General features: G+C 44.5%; 1 protein-coding gene across 5 annotated transcripts in view; it reads left to right on the top strand.

Annotated features, from left to right (window-relative positions):
* Nucleotides 1-23,948, top strand: part of PHKB (phosphorylase kinase regulatory subunit beta) — a 413,553-nt gene that overhangs the window by 169,641 nt on the left and 219,964 nt on the right. For all 5 annotated transcript variants that reach the window (XM_063945574.1, XM_063945575.1, XM_063945572.1 and 2 more), the window contains one exon: nucleotides 22,365-22,480. In XM_063945574.1, the coding sequence (XP_063801644.1) occupies nucleotides 22,365-22,480 (116 nt within the window). The remainder of the gene's footprint in view (nucleotides 1-22,364; nucleotides 22,481-23,948) is intronic.

Consider the following 23,948-nt stretch of genomic DNA (forward strand, 5'->3'; position numbering starts at 1 on the left):
AATAACAGGGATCACTTTATAAAGAAGATTGGGCGGGATATATAATTTGAATACAACCCACTGTGTCAACATTTTAAAACGTCAACATAACGCATTTATCCTGTAATTCTCAGTATTTTTTTATGCTTTGTGTTCCGCAACTTCTGTTCTGCATACAAGATGTAATGCTCAGTATCATCTTCTTTGTGTATAGATGACTACACAGTGTGACTTCTGTTCTGTATGCTAGATGTAGTTCTCCGTATCCTCTTAGTCTTTGTGTATACAGTAGACCACTGGACAGTGCAACTTCTGTTCTGCATGCAAGATGTAATGCTCAGTATCATCTTCTTTGTGTATAGATGACTGCACAGTGTGACTTCTGTTCTGTATGCTGGATGTAGTTCTCCTTATCCTCTTAGTCTTTGTGTATACAGTAGGCGCCTGTACAGTGCAACTTCTGTTCTGCACGCTAGATGTAATGCTCAGTATCTTCTTACTCTTTGTGTAGATGACTACACTGTGCAACTTCTTCTGCTCTGCATGCTAGATGTAATGCTCAGTATCTTCTTACTCTTTGTGTAGATGACTGCACAGTGCAACTTCTTCTCTGCATGCTAGATGTAATGCTCAGTATCTTCTTACTCTTTGTGTAGATGACTGCACAGTGCAACTTCTTCTGCTCTGCATGCTAGATGTAATGCTCAGTATCTTCTTACTCTTTGTGTAGATGACTGCACAGTGCAACTTCTTCTGCTCTGCATGCTGGCTGTAATTCTCAGTAGCTGTTCTAATTCTATGCTCATAGTAAATGTACAGTGTGACTATTCCTGCTCTGTATGCTGGATGTGACTCTCAGTGTCGTCTTTTTCTTTGTGCACAGATCACTGCAGAGTGCGACGTCTTCTGTTCTGCACGCTGGATATCATTGTCAGTATCTGTTCTTATTCTTTGGCCGGTATTTAATTAGCTGCGGTAATTCACCGCAGGTAATTGATTTGCCTGTGGCTATTCAATTAGCCCTGATACCCGGCATTTATCTGGGATTATGCTTTGCTATACATAGTGTGTGTGTATATATATGTATGTATATGTGTTGCATGTTATTGTGTGTGTGTGTGTGTGTGTATGTGTGTGTGTGTGTGTATATATATATATATATATATATATATATATATATATATATATATATATATTTATACCTACACCAGACCCGTGCATTTCTCTACGGCAAGAACACTGACTTTTACAATATATTGCAGTGTCTACAAATTATCCCTGTGTACTTATTGTTGTTTACAAAGGCTTTATTGTATGTACATTGCCTGTCACACATCCACGTCTGCAGTAACTATGGCATCCGCCTTTATACAAACATAGCATTGTACGCAATTACGACTTTTCTGCCTAACAGACATATTTTTCCTTTGTCCCTGTATTCCAGGGGGCTCTGTTATCATGGAATTATTTTATATGTAAGCCACTGCTGCTCTTATCAATTCAATAGGAAACAGTGACATCACCAACGCATGAGGCAGTGATGTAGTGTGTAGTGAATTCATGCGTTCATCGACTGCATTTCCCTGAGTGTCCGCTCAGCCCGTACAGACGGCTGCAATTGGAAGCTCATACAATGAGCCACAAATGAATGGAATAAAAATGGGGATTTAGCCAAAATCAGAATTTTTAAAGTGAATGGGTCTTTGCACGTTTAATGAAAAGAAAAAAATGTGAGACTGTAAATGGCCAAATCCTAGTTTTACTTAGACTTGTCATAAAATCATCACGCATTTCACTTTGCAAACTAGTATAAAATATTGGGGATATTCCCCGGTCACATTCTGTTTACATTGCGCATCTTTATATAACCCTCGTTATTATGCATGTGTGAAAGGGAGCTCTGCTCCATTATCTCTTTATGTTTCTGTTCTTTAAATTATTAAAATTGTATCTGTTTTTTTTTCCCGTCCCCACAATGGACATTTTTATTAATTTATCTCCAGGTTGTTTCAGCGGCCAATTATAGTACAAAACATGTCTGTCCCATGTGACTGCAGGAAGCGTTGTCTTGTAATATCAATTTTACATGCAGGCTATTCCTGGCTGCTGCGAGAGCAATGTAATCTGAGGCTTTGTTTTAGCATCCTCTGTAAAATGGGGACTACTGTGTTTTGTATGAAACTTTGCTTTAAGTTTGCTGCTGCGCAGGAATTGTGATGCGTCCCCGTGGGGATATAGAATAAGGGGAAATATAAAGGGGGGAATTCAGTTTTTTTGAAAGCGAAGAGGAAGCTGCTGATATTGGAGAAAACTAATGCTTGCAGATTAGGCATATGTTAGCAATTGCCTGCAGCATCATGCACCACAGAGGTAGGGGAGCAATACAGTGGTGTGCTCTGTGTAATCTTGTCTGATGGTTGTAACTGTGCTAAAGTCATATTACCCCCCACCACCACCACCCTCACCCTCCTCTGCAAATTTATATCTATGTTCTTACACCAGTGTTTTTGTCTTTCTCTGACAACTTGTCTTTCTCTGACAACTTCACCCTCCCCACCCCCGTGTTATTCGGCTGACCCACAGCTTTTTATTTTTGTGCTCTTATGACCAATCATTTTTCTTCTCTTTTCCATGATTTTTACACTTTGCCTCATTTTATCCCAATGTTCTTACTCTCTTGGCTCCCTCACCCAGCCTTTTACAGAACTTCCTCTCTCGCTTGCTCAGCCTTTTACATAACTTCCTCTCTTGGCCCTTAAGACTTTTACAGAACTTCCTCTCTTGGCCCAACATCCTTCTACAGAACTTACTCTCCCGGCCCCCCAGCCTATTACGAAACTTCCTCTCTCTTCCCCTTTGCCTTTTACGGAACTTCCTCTCTCGGCCCTCAGTTTATTTCAGAACTTCCTCTCTCAGTCCATCAGATTATTACAGAACTTCCTCTCTCTGCCCCACAGCCTATTCCAGAACTTCCTCTTGCGGACCCTCAGCCTATTCCAGAACTTTCTGTTGCGGTTCCTAAGCTTGTTTTAGAACTTCCTCTTTTGGTTACTCAATATATTACAGAACTTCCTCTTTTGGTCACTCATCCTATTCGAGAACATCTTCTCTCGACCCCTCACCTCAGGGACAAACACAGGATTTGTGTATGGGGGTTTCTAGAGAGGAGGTGGAGCCAAGCATGGCGCGGTGGATACCAAAGTTATCCATTATATGTGACCCATTATATTACGGGTCTGTTAAACTAGTGTGGACTAGGTAAATATTCCCAACTATTAGGGGTTTGGAATACCCTGAGGAAGGATTCTTAATCTGAAACGCGTTGGTATTTCACAGGAGGACCCTAGGCTGTACCCTTCCACGGTGGTTGGCATTATCTTTTGGGTAATTTTTCTTTCCAAACCCCTAATAGTTGGAAATATTTACCTAGTCCATCCTACCGGTACCATTGGAAGTGGCCCTGCTTTCTCTAATATAGGGAACCTCTTGTATCTTGTCTTGTTTTTTATTGTTTTTATACTTTTTTATATTGTTTTATTCCCGCATTGTTGTGGGAAAAGAATCTTTTGGAATAAAAACAGATATTTTTTTACCGTTTGCTGTTGTTTGGAGCCATTTGAGTGGAGGTAAAGGAAGTCCGGATATGAATAAGGACCGGAAAAGATACCTTTCAGTCTATATAGGGCTTATCATTAAGGTAAGCCTGGTGCAGATAGGCCGTGTGTTAGAAGGTTGATGATACATGGAGTGTGAAAGAAACCTTTATGGGAACGCATCTTATTTAGCACAGGTTAGTCACTAAGGGTGTCATTCCGAGTTGATCGCTCAGTGCCAATTTTTCGCAACGGAGCGATTAAGGCTAAAATGCGCATGCGCATGGTACGCAGTGCGCATGCGCTAAGTATTTTAACACAAAACTCAGTAGATTTACTCACGTCCGAACTAAGAATTTGAATCGTTGAAGTGATCAGAGTGTGATTGACAGGAAGTGGGTGTTTCTGGGCGGAAACTGGCCGTTTTCTGGGAGTGTGCGGAAAAACGCAGGCGTGCCAAGAAAAAACGCGGGAGTGTCTGGAGAAACGGGGGAGTGGCTGGCCGAACGCAGGGCGTGTTTGTGACGTCAAACCAGGAACGAAACGGATTGAGCTGATCGCAATCTGTGAGTAGGTCTGGAGCTACTCGGAAACTGCTAAGAATTTTCTGTTCGCAATTCTGCTAATCTTTCATTCGCTATTCTGCTAAACTAAGATACACTCCCAGAGGGCGGCGGCCTAGCGTGTGCAATGCTGCTAAAATTTGCTAGCGAGCGAACAACTCGGAATGACCCCCTAAGAGTAGTGACCTTGGGAGTAGTTTGTGGGAACATCAATACCCGCTAATGGATATGTTGCATATTGTGTTTTCTGTTTGAGGAACAGGAATATACACGGGTCTGGAAATTGTATATAGCAGCGCTGGGAGATCGCCTCTTTTTATACTCTTGTTAAACTACTTCAACCTTTGCCATTGCATTGAAGACGCCCACATTTGTGTTACTGTTTGGTAGTTTTCATGCCAATAACTTTGTGGCTAATGGTTATATCAGGGGTTCTCAAACTGTGCTGTGGCACCCTGGGGGGCATTGGATTGGTGGTCCAGGACCAATTCAAATTATTAATGATCAATGTAATAGGCAAAACCAGTGCTGGCGGCTGTCCATCATAAAATGCGTGCGTAAATAGAAGCAAATCCTGTCCCTCACCACATAATTGAACCTAAGGATGATATATAAACACAATTTGCGTTAATATTTTTTGTAATTTTAGCAAGATACTTTTGGCCTAGGGGTGCCGTGAACAAACTTCTAATACTCTAGGGTGCCATAATTCAAAAAAGTTTAGGAACCACTGGGTTATATCGATAGATTGAAAAAGGAAGTGGATTTTGTGCTTTCACTTTTAAGGTTTCATTTTAAGTTGTAATGCAGAAACCCATGGGAGAGTGATAAGGTGTGTACACACGGTAAGATCTTTTCTTCCGATTCTGACTATATAGTCAGAATCGGAAGAAAAGATAGTGCAGATCGCAAGGTGACAGTCACCTTGCGATCCCGATCCGATGCCGATGCGCGGCCCCGCGCGGTCGGCATCGGACGAAAAAATAGGCTGTGCAGGCAAGTCAATCCTGACTATCTCTATAGAAGAGATAGTCAGGATTGACACTTAGCCAAAATCGCACAGAACCAGGATCGCAAGCACACTCATTATGTGCTTGCGATACTGGCTAAGTGCCGACCCGGCCCCCCGTCGCACAGTGAGAATCGGATAAGTCCGAATCTCACCGTGTGTACACGGCCTTAGATACAGTATGTGACCCTCCAATGTGCTACCCATCTCTGAAGACCATTCTGGCTATGTATTTGGATGTAATAATAGTCGGATAATGGGACTGGGTACATGTTATCTGTATGGACATTATACAAATATAGCAGTACAGTATGACTGACCGGCGGACAGGATGCCGGCGATCAGAATACCGATGCCTGCATCCCGATAGTTTAAATCCCTACAGGTGAGAGGTAAGCATGTTATCCCCTCTTCCCTATCCCCTAAACCTAACCTTCCCGCAGCCTAACCCAAACCCTCCCCCCTTAGTGCCTAAACATAACCTCCCATGGTGGTGCCCAACTCCTCCCTCCCCGCAGGCTAACCCTATCCCACCCGATGGTGCCTAACTGAACTCCCTCCCCTCCCCTCCATAGCCTAACCCTAACCCCTGTGGGTTGCGCCTAAACCCAATTTCTATGTCCTCTACATCACAGGTTCTCAAACTCAGTCCCCAGGACCCTACACAGTGCATGTTTTGCAGGTCACCTCACAAAATCACAAGTGAAATAATTGGCTCCACCTGTGGACCTTTTAAAATGTGTCAGGGAGTAATTAATACACCTGTGCACTTGCTGGGTTACCTGCAAAACATGCACTGTGTGGGGTCCTGAGGACTGAGTTTGAGAACCACTGCTCTACATGCTTATTATCCTTCCATTGATGAGCGCCTCTGTCTGGCAGTTTAGATTGTGGACAGTTCTTGCTGCAGTCATTACTAATGCTCTATTCATTTTTTTGTCAGCAGCCAATTAACCCACTAGTTTTTGGATTTGGTGGGGGGCACCTCGGGGAAACCCAGCCAACCACCGGGAAACCATACAAACCCCACACAGACAAATTACCAGTAATTTAACTCATGACCTTGGTGCTACAAGGCGTAATGCTTACCACTGTGCTGCCAGTTTAGTGTTCGGTCATTTCTGTAGGAACCGTTACGTGCCTGGTTTCTCTGTAGACCCTGTCTTTTTTTTCCTCCATTTTTGAAATGACTCATGGATCTCTCTCTCTCAGATACGCCTAGGACACTTTAGTTTTCATGATTGCTGCATCTTCCTATATGGTGAAGGCTCATTAGTCATTGAGGCATCTCCGACCTTGTTTGCGCCACGTTGCTTTGTATCCTGTCTGAGGCGACCCCGTGCTCCCCTATATCTCATAGAGGTAGCAACATTAACTGGGAACTTCTAATTAGAGGAGTGGCGCAGATCTCGCACTACATCTGTGCGCCATAACCAGAAGTCGATCGTCCACGTTTTTACTACCCTCACCCAAGTCTACATCTCCCTTCCATTCCTCCAGTGTTTTCTGACTAGATATAATCTTACTCGTTTTTTTGCCCCCGGCTCTGTTTATATTGCGTTTCTTTGTAAAGGTAAATGATTTAGAGACTGTTTTATCAAACAGTTGAAAGATGATTCTATTTCGGGAGAGATTCCCTGGGGAAGGGGGGATATCTGTGATACTTCATTTCCTTTCTGACGTGAATTAATGTACGTGCGGCTCCTGCGTCTTATTCACCGCCCATTCATCACGTCCGTAATGTGTAATCCGTGAATGGACCTGCTGAGCTGTGCGCAGATCCAGCCGTGTACTAAGCAGCTGCTGTACACAGTGAGCCAAGAGGGAGCTGTTCCCGACTCATAAATCAGTAGCATCTGGCCCGGCCTCAACTAGACTTTTTCCTATACAGTATTCCTGTGTGATCTGCCATGCGACCTGATTAGTGCGCAAGCCGCTCCCGGCACGACTTCCAGGTGCACACAATGCCCAGCTCTGTATTTAAAAATCTACGCTAAAGCCACACGCTGTCTCCCTGAAAGAGATCTTATTAAAAATAAAGAATGAAGCACCATGTTGTTCCACCAACAGTTCCTTCATTATTGCCTGCGAACATTTTTCCTGGTTTAAATTCATTTTGCTTCTTCCGCTTATTTACTGCAAGCCTGTCCAGAGATCTAGTCATTTACTTTATGGTCTGTAGCTTGATCATTTTGCACAGACCTGTCCAATATCTACACTTATTTTATTTATTACCAGTTATTTTTATAGCGCACACGTTCTGCAGTTCTTTACAGAGAACAGTCATTCACATCAGTCCCTGCCCCAGTGGATCTTACAATCATTGCACCCTACCAAATGTACATGCACAAATACACACTAGGGTTATTTATTTTATTTTATTTATTTTGTTGAGAGCCAGTTAACCTACCAGTTTATTTTTGGATTGTGGAAGGAAACTGGAGTATTCGGAGGAAACCCACTCGAGCTGCTCTCTGCGAGGCAGTAATGCTAGCCATTACAGCATCTGTGCTGCACTCACTTTGTTTGATTACGGTTTAAAGGACCAATAAATTATTAGTTGCCTCATGCACCAGTTTATATAAAAAAAAAATTACAATTGATAAACGCCCTCAAAATTATATCTCCCATCAACTACACAAGTTCGGCTGCTACTTAGATTTAGTTCCAAATCTGACAGTCTGATGGTGTTTTCAGTTATTCCCTGACTTATCTCAAAGGACAATCTCAGCCTAAAGTAGTAATTAGAAACACTGTAAACCAAACCGTTCACTGAATTTATTTATGTAGCATTTATAAGAACCAAGCCTCTGTGAAATGTGAATTTAAGTGCACAAAGGTAGAACATTATAAAATTCAGTTTAATATGACAAAAATAGTCACAATGATTATTGTATATTTAAAAATATTAATTGCCTAGAGAAATACAAATGCAAAAATCTGTTTATTCAAGCACAGAGGATTGAAAACTGAAACGCACCCACAGACTCTTTGCATAATTCGGACACCTGGGCAGAAGGAGCTTTAATATGGCCAAAACCTCAGTAGCAGTTTTTTTCATTTGCGTCTATTTAATGACAATTATGAATCTTTGCTGTTGGGCGATACCTGTGAAGTCTTCTTGCGCGACCAGGATACCCTTATTAATCCGTTTTTCTTCCATCTCTGAGAATCACTTAGGAGTTGCAGATGGATCATGTGCAAACCTCTCTACTACTGATAATTGACTTCATAGAATTGATTTAGGCACACTGGGTGGATGAAATCTGCAAGATGGAAGCAGAAAAATTCTGATTGGTGGGTTTATTATAAAGATCTGTTGACAAGGTTGATAATGCTATTTCTCTAACGTCCTAGTGGATGCTGGGGACTCCGTAAGGACCATGGGGATAGACGGGCTCCGCAGGAGACATGGGCACTTTAAGAAAGAATTTAGGTTCGGGTGTGCACTGGCTCCTCCCTCTATGCCCCTCCTCCAGACCTCAGTTTGATACTGTGCCCAGACGAGCTGGGTGCTTTTTAGTGAGCTCTCCTGAGTTTGCTGAGAGAAAGTATTTTGTTAGGTTTTTTATTTTCAGGGAGCTCTGCTGGCAACAGACTCCCTGCATCGTGGGACTGAGGGGAGAGAAGCAGCCCTACTCTCTGAAGCTAGGTCCTGCGTCTTAGGCTACTGGACACCATTAGCTCCAGAGGGATCGTACGCAGGATCTCACCCTCGCCGTCCGATCCCAGAGCCGCGCCGCCGTCCCCCTCGCAGAGCCGGAAGACAGAAGCCGGGTGAGTATGAGAAGCAGATCCCAGCTAGAGAGCCAGAATGGTTAGTCTCTCTGAGGTGGACTATTTCTCAGATTTCGGATAGGGTGGCTAGGACTGAACATGCCACTTAGGTCCTGCAATCCTCTATGGTCGTATGGTCTGAAACTGCTTCCTCTGGGTCCCCTGCGGTACATTCTCACAAACATGCGATTGCAATGCTTATGCAGGATGACACAGACACCGATTCTGTCACTGCAGACGGTGACGGGGATGTGTTTAGGGGGACAGCATCACTTGCTAATGGGGTGCAATTAATGATTGAAGCTGTAAGGGATGTTTTACACATTTCGGACATAGCTCCTGAACAGGTGGAGGAGGCCTTTTTTACATATAACAAAAAGCCCCCCCTCACTTTCCCGGCATCCAAAGATTTAAACGCTATCTTTGAAAAAGCCCGGGAAACTCCGGAAAAGAAATTCCAAATCCCTAAGAGAGTCTTGGTTGCTTTTCCCTTCCCACAGGAAGATAGAAAGAAATGGGAGTCCCCGCCGATAGTCGACGCCTCTGTCTCCAGGCTGTCAAAACAGGTGGTGTTGCCAGTCCCGGGATCTACCGCGTTGAAGGACCCGGCAGATCGCAAGGTGGATGCTACGCTAAAATCCATTTACACGGCTTCAGGGGCTATATTGCGGCCTACTATAGCCTGTGCTTGGATTGCAAAAGCTCTTGCCAGGTAGTCTATCACTCTGCAGGAGGAATCGACTACGCTGGATAAAGGTGACAATTTATTTTTACATAATATTCAGGACTTCTGCAGGGTTCCTGGTAGATTCCATGAAGGACCTGGGTTCCATGGCTGCGGGGATCTCCTCCATGTCCGTCTCGGCTCGCAGGGGTCTTTGGCTGCGCCACTGGTCTGCGGACGCGGAATCCAGGAAGAGTGTGGAGGGCCTACCATTTACAGGTCAGGCTCTCTTTGGGGAGGCGCTGGATGCGTGGATTGCCACGGCTACCGCGGGTAAGTCTCCTTTTCTCCCCTACGAAGAAGCCTTTTACACCAGCCACATCACAGTTCTCTAGGCCCGCAAGGCCTAGAAAGAACAAGCCTTCGAACACCTTCTTCAGAGGTGGTCGTACCAAAGGAAAGAAACCTGCTCTCGCAGGTTCCCAAACCCAGAAGCCCGCTTCTGATACCCCTAAGTCCTCCGCATGACGGTGGACAGCTAGGCTTAGAGGAAGGTCAGGTGGGGGCAAGACTCCGGCAGTTTAGCCACGTCTGGGTGTCGTCTGGTCTGGACCCCTGGGTCCTGGATATAATGTCCAGAGGGTACAGACTGGAGTTTCAAGATCCCCCTCCTCACCGTTTCTTCAAGTCAGACTTGCCAGATCTGCTGGCAGACAGAACAATTCTTCTGGAGGCTATCAGAAAATTGGTGGTGTCAGAGGTCATTGGCCCTCATTCCGAGTTAATCGCTCGCTAGCTGCTTTTAGCAGCAATGCAAACGCTAGGCCGCCGCCCTCAGGGAGTGTTTCTTAGCTTAGCAGAAATGCGATCGAAAGGTTAGCAGTTCTGTAACTAAAAAATATCATGCAGTTTCAGAGTTGCTCAAGACTTACTCCTAGCTTGCGATGACTGCAGTCTGTTTAGTTCCTGGTTTGACGTCATAAACACGCCTTGCGTTCGGCCAGCCACTCACCTGTTTCTCCAGCCACTCCTGTGTTTTCACCTGGCACGCCTGCGTTTTTTAGCACACTCCCTGAAAACGCTGAGTTGCCGCCCAGAAACACCCACTTCCTGTCGATCAAGCAACGAACACTCGAGCGACTGAAAAGCGTTGCTCGAGCTCCTGTAAAACTACAAAGTTTTGTGTGAAAGTACTTAGCGCATGCGCGCTGCGTACCATGCGCATGCGCAGAATTGCCATTTTTTTCACCTGATCGCTGCGCTGCGAAAATCGGCAGTGAGCGATCAACTCGGAATGAGGGCCATTGTTCCAGTTCCACCTCAGCAGTGGAACAAAGGTTATTATTCGAACCTTTTTGTGCTACCAAAACCGGATGGTTCGGTACTGCCTATTCTGAACTTAAAGTCTTTGAACCCATATCTCAGGGAGTTCAAATTCAAGATGGAATCTCTGAGAGCTGTCATCTCAGGACTGACGGAGGGGGAGTTCCTGGTGTCTCTGGACATCAAGGATGCATACCTCCATTCCCATTTGGTCGCCACATCAGGCATATCTCAGGTTTGCACTGTTGGACGATCACTATCAGTTCCATGCGCTGCCATTTTTGGCCTCTCCACAGCACCAAGGTGATGGCGGAGATGATGGTTCTCCTCCGCAAGCAGGGGGTGAACATAATTCCATATCTGGACGATCTCATGATCAAGGCGTCGTCCAGGGAGAGGTTGTTGCGATCCATCGCGCTCACGACACAGCTGCTCAGGAAGCACGGGTTGCATCCTGAACCTTCCAAAGTCTCATCTGGAGCCGACAAGGAGGCTGTCTTTCCTGGGAATGATCCTCGACACGGAAGTGCAGAGGGTATTTCTCACGGTGGAGAAAGCATTGGTGATTCAAACAATGGTCCGGGATGTGTTAAAGCCTACCCGGGTATCGGTTCATCAGTGCATCTGCCTTCTGGGGAAGATGGTTGCCGCCTACGAGGCTCTGCAATACGGCAGGTTTCATGCTCGACCTTTTCAGCTGAATCTCTTGGACCAGTGGTCGGGCTCTCACCTACACATGCACAAGAGGATACGCCTGTCTCCGAAAGCCAGGATTTCACTCCTCTGGTGGCTACAACTTCCTCACCTTCTGGAAGGCGGAAGGTTCGGAATTCAGGACTGGATCCTTTTAACCACAGATGCAAGTCTGAGAGGTTGGGGAGCAGTCGCTCTGGGGGAAACCTTCCAAGAAGGTGGTCGAATCAAGAATCTCTTCTCCCAATAAACATCCTGGAGCTAAGGGCCGTGTACAACGCCCTTCTGCAAGCAGCATACCTTCTACAGGATCGGGCTGTTCAGGTGCAGTCGGACAACGTGACCACTGTGGCCTACATAAACCGACAAGGCGGAACGAAGAGCGGGGCTGCAATGTCAGAGGTGTCAAGAATCCTCCTCTGGGCAGAAAGGTACGCTGTAGCGATGTCAGCAATCTTCATTCCGGGAGTAGACAACTGGGAAGCAGACTTCCTCAGCAGACACGATCTCCATCCAGGGGAGTGGGGCCTCCATCCGGAGGTGTTCGAGGAGGTAACCGGTTGGTGGGGGGTTCCTCACATAGACATGATGGCCTCCCACCTCCAACAAGAAGCTGGGGAGGTACTGTTCCAGGTCAAGAGACCCTCAGGCAGTGGCGGTGGACGCACTGGTAACACGTGACTGTTCACGTCAGTGTATGTGTTCCCTCCACTTCCTCTGATTCCAAAGGTTCTTCAGCTGGTAAGAAGAACAAAGGTTCTGGCAATCCTCATTGCTCCGGACTGGCTGAGGAGGGCTTGGTATGCGGATCTACTGGATCTTCTGCTGGAAGATCCAAGACCCTTACCTCTTCGGGAGGATCTGCTACTGCAGGGGCCGTTCGCCTATCAGGACTTACCACGGCTATGTTTGATGGCATGGCGGTTGAACGCCAGATCTTAGCTCGTAAAGGTATTCCGAGTGAAGTCATTCCTACCCTGATTCAGCCTAGGAAGGGGGTGACGTCTAAACATTACCACCGTATTTGGAAGAAATATGTTTCTTGGTGTGAATCCAGGAAATTTCCTGCGATGGAGTTCCATCTTGGGCGTTTTCTCCTTTTCCTGCAAGCGGGAGTGGATATGGGCCTGAAATTGGAGATCCATCAAGGTCCAAATCTCTGCTTTGTCCATCTTCTTTCAAAGACAATTGGCTGTCCTCCCTGAGGTTCAGACCTTTTTGAAAGGGGTTCTGCACATCCAGCCTCCCTTTGGGGCGCCAACGGCACCCTGGGATATTTACATTAGATCTATAAGCTGTATAATAATTCTCTAAGGCCTGTCCCGTCTCCTACATGCATGTGTAGTGTTTGCTGGGAAGCGCGACACTCCCATTGGCTTCCACTGCACGTGAAATGGGACAGACCTAGCTGGAGATAAGGAGGGCGTGTCACGCTTCCAACGCAGTTTAAGTATTGGGGACGGCGACAGAGCAGCAGATTGGGAGGGCGGAGCAGTGCATTGTGGGGACAGGGTGACACAGAGCAAGAGTGGGGATTGCAGGGGGAGGTGACCCCGGCATATGCCAGGTCTCTTTACCAGTACGTTTATAATATTGTTAATAGCTCCTATAGATATGGTAAAATTTAAATTGTGTCCTAAAAGCTGAATTCCAGGCTTAATATTGAGCAGTGGCCCGGTATAGGAGGATAATCCCTAATTTAGATCATGGCTGGCAATATAGCCTACAGATATCGTCTATTCTGCTTTGTTGCTGAAAGAGGATTTTCACTGGGTGTACAACAAGCGGACTGTGGGGCAGATTTATTAAGCCTGGTGAAGTGATAAAGTGGAAGGTGATAATGCACCAGCCAATCAGATCCTAACTTCTATGTTACAGGCTAGGTTTGAAAATTGGCAGTTAGGAGCTGATTGGCTGGTGCGTTATCACCTTCCACTTTATCACTTCACCAGGCTTAATAAATCTGCCCCTGTATGTCCTAGAGAGTGCTTTGGCCTCACCCTCAACCCCTGTAATGTTAACCACCCTTGTACTCTGGCCATGAATGATGGAAGTGTGCGTGACGGTCACTCTCACCTCTTACTATGGGAGTCCTATACTTTGTTCCCTGGGAACCTATTAATGCATTTCTAATGGTCTGATGCTCCGCCACCATTTCCCATCCACTGTGATCTTTATGACATTGAACAATATTGAGTTTATCCTCTGTATACCTGTGTGTTACATGCAGGTCAGGCACTTAATTGCCCCTTGCAAGCCAAGTCTTGTGCTGCCTTAGCTACAAGTTACTGGTGCAGAGCCGCTCATATCTGCCCGCATTACCCACTCCAAGCTCCCTGTTGTGTTCTCTATAGAATTTCCTATATACAACACATCCCCCCCCCCCCCCTCCCCTCCCATTCAATTATTTGTATACTGGAACCGAGGGCTTATGCTCTCCAGGGCTAACAAATGAGATAGTCTTTGAGCCAAGGATAATTCTTTCTCTACACTGGTAGCTCGATAGGCTTTTCTAAGTGCTTGTAAACGTTCTCGATCTTTAATGATGCTGAAAGCTTTACCCCCAGACCCCGCAAGCCACAGCGTTCCGTCAGTAGAGGATGTCATGGACGCAGAGGAAATCACTCACAGATGCGATCCAGAGATGCTTCAGGCACTTCCCAGCGTACACGGATGATGCAAATATACAGAAGCATGTATCTGTAGACAACACCGCCACTTGGTACTGGTTGTGGTGACCTGCGTGTACAAACTACCCGCCAACAGTTGTAGAACTTTTCCAGTTTCTGTTGAAATGTAAGCATACTACAGAAAGATTATGTCCCACAACATACCCCCAGGCAACGTCAGACCTTCCCTCCAGGAAAGGGCGGCAGGCGGCAAATCATGGAGCGGCCGCACAGTCTCCAGACGTACACCCCTGCCAGCTGGTTTGGGATGAACAGGACAGTAGGGTGGCCTCACAGCAGCCTGCAAGAGCAGTACATGTGTGGGAAGAAAATCCTGAACATGGTATAAGGAAAGCCGCACGTGCTCAGTGGGTATCTCCGTTTGTTAGAGGAAATGATTAAATGGTTTCTTTTTTATTTCCGTTGGTTTACTTGCTGCATGAGACATGAAACTAGTAAATTTCAATGAAATCAGCAAAAATGGGGGTCTCCTAAAATCGGATACTTCTAATGTCCTGGCGGATGGTAGGCTGGCGGTCAGACTGTATGACCAACACCGCCATTCCGAAGCAGAGAATCCCGACAGGGGTCTGGGTAAGTATGTTAACCCTACACCCCTAACCATACCCAGGGTTGCTAAACCCTAACCCTCCGTCTGCAGCCTAAACCCCCCTCCTTCCGTGCGCGGTTTACCAAGCAGGAGACCCAGCACAGATCGACTGGGATCCGGACGCAGGCATTTCGATCCATGTCGGGATTCCGGCATTGGCATTCCAGTGTAGGGATCCTGAACGCCGGGATGTTCACTGGATCCCTTCTAAAACTATAGACTGTATATATACGTGTGTGTGTGTGTGTATATATATATATATATATATATATATATATATATATATATATATATATATATATATGAAAAAAACATTGGATAAGGTGTTTCTAAGCGACCAACGGTGTCACATAAATTATAGGAGACTATGTTAAAAAATGATACACAATTTAATCACATATAAATCACACCAGTAAAAATGGAATATCAAAGCCACATATAAAAAAAACTACTAAAATGTCTCTGGAGCTGGATAAAAATACAAAAAATATATCGCTGTAAGTTAATGTAAAACAAGAGGACCAAAATAACAAAACTATAAAATAAAATAAAAGTAAAAAAATCAAGGTACAAAGAGGAATGAATATCTTAACTTGAGAGGATGGGTTATACCTGGTAGAAACCAACGCGTTTCGTCCTATCCGGACTTCATCAAGACCTCTTCCTCAGACTAATATGAAAAGTTGTATATGTCTATGTGATTGATGTATAATTCTGAAAAAGGGTTATATATTTGTGTCAATGACGTATGTGACAATGTTATGAATTTCTTTTATGTGAATATTCTTTTTTTTTTTTATATATAATTTTTATTGAAACACTCAGAAATCCATAATACATACAAATTCCTCGATATCCTTCAAGTTATCCATAAAAAGTACTGTATAGAGTTTCGTATATGACATTAATCAACCACTAGTCCAATTGTACATTTCAATAAACCGACATTGTCTGTTGTACAAAAATAAAAAAGATTCAGTTCAGTGTCTTTTCCCATGAGACTATGTATTTAAAGATCATTCCCATCCAACCCCCCGTGTCTCCAACCACCCCCTAGCTTCGATAAGTCAATGTGCACAAATGAGGCAATTAGAGTTGCACATTTACCGGTGGATCTCCAGATAATTCTCGAATAGCATACCATTGTGTGAGTTTCAGGGAATCACGTATTCTGGTACGTAATTCAATTGACAAAATATCAATATAACTTTCCCAGGTTCCGAAGAACCCCGCCGATCTCTTCTCTTTCTCCAACATAGTGTCAATCCACTCCATGTTAAATACATGGTGTAGTTTTTCTTTAAATAATTTCAGGGTGGGAGGAGTTGCCTCAATCCATGTCTGCAGAATTGCCTTGCGGGCAGTCGCACTTATAATTAATAACAAGCGTTTACACCCTCTATCTATACGTTGCTCTCCTGGCAACATACCAAATATTGCCCATTTATCCGTAAAAGGAATATAATTTACCAAATTTTCAAGGGCAAATCGTCTTATTTTAAGCCAAAATATTCTCAACATGGGACATTTCCAAAAATAATGATACATATCTGCTATATCAGCATGGCATCTAGGGCAAAATGCAGATGATATCAACCCTGCCAAATGTTGTCTGCGTGGTGAGAAATAAGCCCTATGAAAGATGTTCAAAAACATTTCTTGGTATTGAATCGCCGGAATTGTCTTTCTCGACCAGCAGAGTGTCTTTAGCAAACCTTCACACGTCAGGGAGGGGATAGCACGTACCCAAGCGGACATACCCGACTGAATTTGGTTATGGTCAATACCCTTTCTCAGAAAAGCATAATGATGTGAGATCGCCCCTTAACCGTTAACTCTGATACCAGCAGTACATCCAAAGTATTAATCCAGTCATCGTTAGATAGTTTCCCCACCACTGCCATAGCATAAAGTTTAGCCTGTATATATGTGAAAGGGTATCTCTGGAAACCCGGGAATCTCTCCGACGCTACTGCGTATGATAACGGTGTTCTGGTTACCTTATCCAAAAGTGCCCCCACATTATATAGTCCCTCAAGTCTTAATCTGTCAAATGGCGTTGCCGCCAATCCACCCTGAAAATCAGGGTTGTTTAGAAATTGTGAGTGAAGGGTATGATAAGAATTTAAATTCTGTCTATGACGGAGAATATGCCAAAGACGTTTCGTAGTCCATAGTAAGGGGTTATTACGTATATTATCCTCTACTTCACTGTCATGTAAGTGTAACAAACCCGTCAAACTGCAGTTGGTTAAAAACTGTCCTTCCAGAGAAGTGTTAGCATAAAGGTCCTTTTCCGATAACCAATCTTGCAGGTATCGCAGTACTGCTGCATGATTATAATGTAAGATATTAGGAAAATGAATACCCCCGTTAGTGACCGGTTGTTGAAGTTTTATCAGTCCTATTCGCGGGCTCTTATTTCCCCAAATAAATTTTCTAAAAAGGGCGCTAAGTGAACCGAATGAATATTCTTTTTAAAAAATTGTATTGTGAATTGTAAGGCGATATAGCTCCCATGAGAATCCCCTACACCTTTCTATTTTACTCTTAATACCTCATCTGATATATATATAGCGCAGTTTAAGGTTTAACTTGGTATTTCGGTGTGTGTATATATATATATATATATAACAAATTGGGGTGGTAATAGGCGCAAAACCTTTTTAACAACCTGAGCCATTCGGTTTTTCTTCGCTGTTATATTGATAGCTTTTGTTTCCTAATACACTCCCCTAGATTCCTTTTTAAGGGGTGGCAGCCCTTTCCTCCTGTGGTTTGCTGTTCAAGCGCACCTTTTAAAATCTGAAAAACAAAGGGTGAGAATAGGCGTCTCCTAGGGTAGTATTATGTAAAACAGTGTGCCCAACACCTTCAGTATCACCCCTACAAATTGAAGGTGTACCGTATATGGTGGAATTCCTACCACCTTTCTTAATGGCAAAAATGTCACACTTTCAATATGCAGTGAAATTAGATGTCATCTGTGGTATCCTGGTGGTATTTCTCCCTTGTTTTTACCTCATGTAAGGGAGATAAGAGCAGAAAAGGACCAATGGTGCAATCCGTTTTTAAAAATAAAAACACACATTTATTCAGAACTAGTCCAATGATAAAAAATTGCCCGTACAATGTAAAAGATTAAAAACGGCTTATCTGCGTGAGTGCCATGTGACTTGGTTGCGCCAAGCGCCCTTTTGCGTTTTTTTCTGTGAAAATGCGTCTTAGACGCAATGTAATGCAATAGGACGCACAAGCAGCTTTTGTTGATTAAAATGATGGCCCTCATTCCGAGTTGATCGGTCGCAAGGCGAATTTAGCAGAGTTACACACGCTAAGCCGCCGCCTACTGGGAGTGAATCTTAGCTTCTTAAAATTGCGACCGATGTATTCGCAATATTGCGATTACTAACTACTTAGCAGTTTCAGAGTAGCTCCAGACTTACTCTGCCTGTGCGATCATTTCAGTGCTTGTCGTTCCTGGTTGACGTCACAAACACACCCAGCGTTCGGCCAGGCACTCCCACCGTTTCCCCGGCCACTCCTGCGTTTTTTCCGGAAACGGTAGCGTTTTCAGCCACACGCCCCTGAAACGCCGTGTTTCCGCCCAGTAACACCCATTTCCTGTCAATCACATTACGATCGCCGGAGCGAAGAAAAAGCCGTGAGTAAAATTACTTTCTTCATAGTAAAGTTACTTGGCGCAGTCGCAGTGCGAACATTGCGCATGCGTACTAAGCGGATTTTCACTGCGATGCGATGAAAAATACCGAGCGAACAACTCGGAATGAGGGCCGATATGCAGCATGGCTATATTCTGTGTGTGACTGCGACTCTATTTGCATACAAAATGCTATGCTGCAGTGTTTTCCTGGAAAACACCTGTAACGTTTCATTTGGTATGCAGATACAGCCGCGGTCGCACACAGAATATAAGCATGCAGCATATCATTTGGATCAGCAGAAGCTGCTTGTAATTACTGAGTGCCGCCTCATACTGTATATCATAATGTGCTTTGGAGGAGCTTTGACCTGCTCCTACACATGGAGGGCAACGGGGCAAGTTATTCAGGATATGCCGTGAGTACAGTTAGAAAAACTTTATATATATATATATATATATATATATATATATATATATATATATATATATATATAATCATTAAAGGGGGGACTCCATCCATCTTGAAAACAATCCTGACACTCCTTTATATGAAGTAAAGTGAGAGCTGTATGCCTGGGACCTCTAAGTTCTGTCATGTAACACCCATGGTTTCTTCTATATGATATGATGTGTGTGTGTGTGTGTGTGTGTGTGTGTGTGTGTGTGTGTGTGTGTGTGTATGTATGTGTGTGTGTATATATATATATATATATATATATATATAATATCATTAAAGGGGGACTCCATCCATCTTGAAAACAATCCTAGCCCTCCTTTATATGAAGTAAAGTGAGAGCTGTATGCCTGGGACCTCTAAGTTCTGTCCTGTAACACCCATGGTTTCTTCTATATGATGTGAGTCTGGGATGAAAGAAAAAGGCCTTTATGGCTGATGTTCCCAATAAATGAGTCCCCTTCTTTGGAGCAGCTGCCGATCTGCATCCCGGGTTACGGCGAGTGGGATCAGTTTTCCGCTAGATGCCCCAATCTCGTCCACTGTTTCTCCCAGCGATCTGTCATTCAGGACTTGAGGCCAGGCCGAGCCGCAGCCTATCGCGGCTTTATTAGCAATCCTCGCAGGATAGAGTCTGCTGCTTTTCCTCTGAGGTGGTTCAGCATAAATGTGGCTGCTTTTAGCCATCTGTAACACTTCTCTGTTTCCCATTAAATTCAAGTCCAAAGGAGAAAAAAAAATCTTATTTGTTTTTCTTTTATTATCATTATATGATTTTTTTGGTCATTGCAAAGCGATTACAATTTCATTTTCAGGCTGGGTTTCTGTTCTTATGGGCTTAGAAATGTGATTCCTCCGCATACCCGACAGACAGGCTATTACGCAGAGATTGCTGTAGCTTTCCTCACCTTATCATTTGCAAACAACTGTATGGACGCCGTGTTCCTAAATCCATATTCTGACTGCAGGACTGGCGGAGGAGCCCGTTGAATATGTACAGCTTATTTGCACAGGAAAGATACTGCTGATTTATAAACAGCCTGCACTCCAAAGCCCGGTATTATATTAATAGTGCTATAGATTTCATGCACCCTTCTTGCTACATGTAAAGACCTCATGGTATTGAGCCGCTCTGCGCCCTTTCATGCCTCACTGTTTACATTATGTGTAAATCCCTACCCTATAGCAGAAGTGGGTTCTGTATTGCTTTGGGATTAGCCCAGCTGTTGGCTGTGACGTCCTTTTCTTGAGCTGTTCTTATGGTGTTAACCAAAGATAGAGCGTTGACCTCGAGGCCTGTGTGCGGCGGCTGGATGAGAAATAAGGAGTTAATGTGGAGTTAAATACAGAAATGACACAGCTTGCATTAAAATCCCATCTAGGAGACATTCCTGTTCTCTCTGAAAGTTTGATACATCTCCCCCTTAATCTGGGCCGTTCTCTGCTCATAGCAACAGTAAATAGAGTTCATAATAAAGGAAAATGTTCTCCCAGATCCAGGAGTGTATGTAGGCGGGTGCTTCTTCAAACTGAGAGCCTGTTGTCAGAGTCCCGCCTCTGTGTGTGGGAAGATGTTGGGTGGGAGGGTCTATGACAACAAACTGCAGCATGCTTGGAAGAGAATGTCACTGGACTATTACAGACTTCAGGGTTCTCCCTAGGGTGGGAAGGAGAACTATAGGTAAGCAGTGTTTAATAGTGGTTTTTAATTTAATGATATCAAGTTATTCTCGTCAATGTGAGTCATTTGTGAAAGTCCATGATGGTGGAATGGGTGTGAGGATATTGGCGAATGTATTAGAGGTGGATAACATTCAGCTCTCCAGCTGTGGTGGAACCGTAAGGTTCATCTAGGCAAGTCTGTCTCTCTGGTCGGTACAACTGACAAACAGCAGGATGCCAATACTTGTTTTAGTTTGTGATTCACCAGTTATCCTGTCCAACTTCCTTTGAGGATGCAAATTAATTCTACACACACACACACACACACACACACACACACACACACACACACACACACACACACACACACACACACACACACACACACACACACACACTCTTCTAAAACACTCTCTCTCTCTATCTTAGCTCCCACCATACTCTTTCTCCTTCCTCTTCCCCCTTTTGTATTTCTTCACCTCTCTCTTTCTCTCTCCCTTTTAATCTCGCCCTCTATCTCTCTCTCCCTCTGTAACACCCACTCTCCCTTTTCTTCTACGTCTCTCTCTACCTTGCTTTCTCTCTCCCTTCCTTTCCCTCTACCCCTTTTCCTCCTTTTCTCTCTGTTTCCCTATATTTACCCCCTCTCCTTTTTCCACACTTTCTCCCCCACCCTCCCCATCTCTTCCTTCTTCAAAAATCTCCCTCCCTAACACACCCCTCTCCCTCTTTCGCTCTATCATCCACTCTCCTTACCTCCCTAACACCCTCTCCCGCTCTTCTAAAATGGGTTCCAAAACGCTTGGCCTTTCCTCTCCCCCCATGATGTATTTTCTCTTTGTTTAGGTTTATCCTCTGTAAAGTCATTCACCGTTACCCATCTTCCACTTCTCTGGATTGCCCTGCTTATTTCTCGTGTCTTGCACGTCTCTGGAAGTTTTGTTGCTGGGTCCTCGGCTTCGGTGTCACTATGACAAATCACCACAACGCATTATTGCTAATTGAGTTAAATTACGCACTTTAGACTGTGGAAGCTTCTTGGGGATTCGCTATTAAGTCTGATGTAGAACAGCAGTGCCCATATGTTACCATTAATAACGCCGACACGGCATTGTTGTCCCATATACCTGCGGTCTTACCGAGACCGTGTTTTACAGCAGGAACTAAAACTCAAGCGGAAATGGGAAGAGTGTCACGTTCTGCATAGGTTGTTCTCCAGGAAACGTCTTTGTTATTCTGTACTTGCTTTGTCAATTTATTCTCTCTCGCTATTGAATATTTTTTGTTTTTCTACTTTTTAGTCTTCTTACATTCTATATTGCCCCCATGACTTCTTGCATTTCCTTGAGACCATATTTCCCGTTCCTGTCTCTTTTGTGTCCTCTTTTTTTTTTTCTTTTTCTTTTTTTTTTAACTGATTTTTCGCCCATCTCGTGCTCCTGAAGTGTGCGTTGCCACCCCACACTTTCTTTGCTCTTGCCCTTCTATTGCCACTTACCTGACTTTCCCCATGCCACCTCCTTTACTCGCTGGCACCCTCCCCTACCTCCGTGTTCATGGTCTTACTCTCGGTCACTTTATTATTTCCTATGTATGTTTTTCTTATTGTAACATCTTGCACATGTATTTGTAATCTTTTCCTCCTGCGGTTTCCCTTCTGCGGTTCCTAGCCTTATATCTCCGGTCTTCTCCCCTGTTTTGCAGGTGTCCTTTATCCAGAACCTGGTGTTCTGCGTGGAGCGGGCGTACAGAGTGCCAGACTTTGGGATCTGGGAGAGAGGCAGCAAATACAACAACGGAAGCACGGAATTGCATTCAAGGTATTTGCACACAGGCTCATTTCATTATTTTGCCACGTTGATGAGCTAATTAAGCCGCAGCACCATTTGATTTGCCTATTATTCCTTATGGCAGCCTTTATGGACGTTCTGTATAAATAGATTGGATTAGAAAAACGCTGTAATGACGGAGATGAGAACTGAGTAAGCACAGCTAAATTATAGCCCCTTCAGCGTCTGGGAACAATGTGTGTCTCGCTTATTTCATTTGCAGCTTGTGAGCTTGGTTCGTTCGTGCAGATCGCTGGAGTATACAACTTCACTGTCCTGTTTAAAGAGACAGTGGGGCAGATGTATTAACCTGGAGAAGGCATAAGGAAGTGATAAACCAGTGATATGTGCAAGGTGATAAACACACCAGCCAATCAGATCCTAACTGTTAATTTACATATTGGAGCTGATTGGCTGGTGCCTTTATCACCTTGCACATATCACTGGTTTATCCCTTCCTTATGCCTTCTTCAGGTTAATACATCTGCCCCCTACCCATTACATGGATCTAAGGCCCTCATTCCGAGTTGTTCGCTCGCTAGCTGCTTTTAGCAGCATTGCACACGCTAAGCCGCCGCCTACTGGGAGTGTATCTTAGCTTAGCAGAATTGCGAACGAAAGATTCTCAAAATTGCGAATAGAAATTTCTTTGCAGTTTCTGAGTAGCTCGGGACTTACTCTGCCACTGAGATCAGTTCAGTCAGTTTCGTTCCTGGTTTGACGTCACAAACACACCCAGCGTTCGCCCAGGCACTCCCCCGTTTCTCCAGCCACTCCCGCGTTTTTCCCAGAAACTGCAGCGTTTTTTCACACACACCCATAAAACGGACAGTTTCCGCCCAGAAACACCCACTTCCTGTCAATCACACTCCGATCACCAGAACGAAGAAAAATCCTAGTAATGCCGTGAGTAAAATACCTAACTTTTGAGTAAAATAACTAAGCGCATGCGCTCTGCGAACCATGCGCATGCGCAGTAAGCGACTAATCGCAATATAGAGAAAATCGGCAACGAGCGAACAACTCGGAATGAGGGCCTATGTGCCCTTCCTCTGCAACAAAGTCTGAATCTGCAACGAAGCAGCGACTGCGGCTTTTTTTTTTTTTCACACCAAGTTCCATGGTGCTTCATATACATAGTCAGGTACATTGTGATTTAAGACGCACAATCAGCTGGAAAAAGATGCAACTGCTCGGTGCAGATACCCGCGCCAGGCATCTCGCACCGCATGGCGTATTGAGGCTACATGTATGCGGACACATCATTGTTAGCAAGTCTCTGAATTTGTCTCATTGCAGCCGTACATTTTATTTAGGCCACATGCCTTGTTTTCGCCGACATGAAGAGATCTGTGGAGGAGTAGGGCCGTCTTAACAGTATTGTAGGCCCTAGGCAAAGCAATGCACTGGGGCCCCTACGCGCCCATTCCCAGAAAATCAATAAAAAAAAACAACAAAT

This window comes from Pseudophryne corroboree, chromosome 11 (genome assembly GCF_028390025.1).
Source record: "Pseudophryne corroboree isolate aPseCor3 chromosome 11, aPseCor3.hap2, whole genome shotgun sequence".
In the NCBI taxonomy this organism is placed as follows: Eukaryota; Metazoa; Chordata; class Amphibia; order Anura; family Myobatrachidae; genus Pseudophryne; species Pseudophryne corroboree.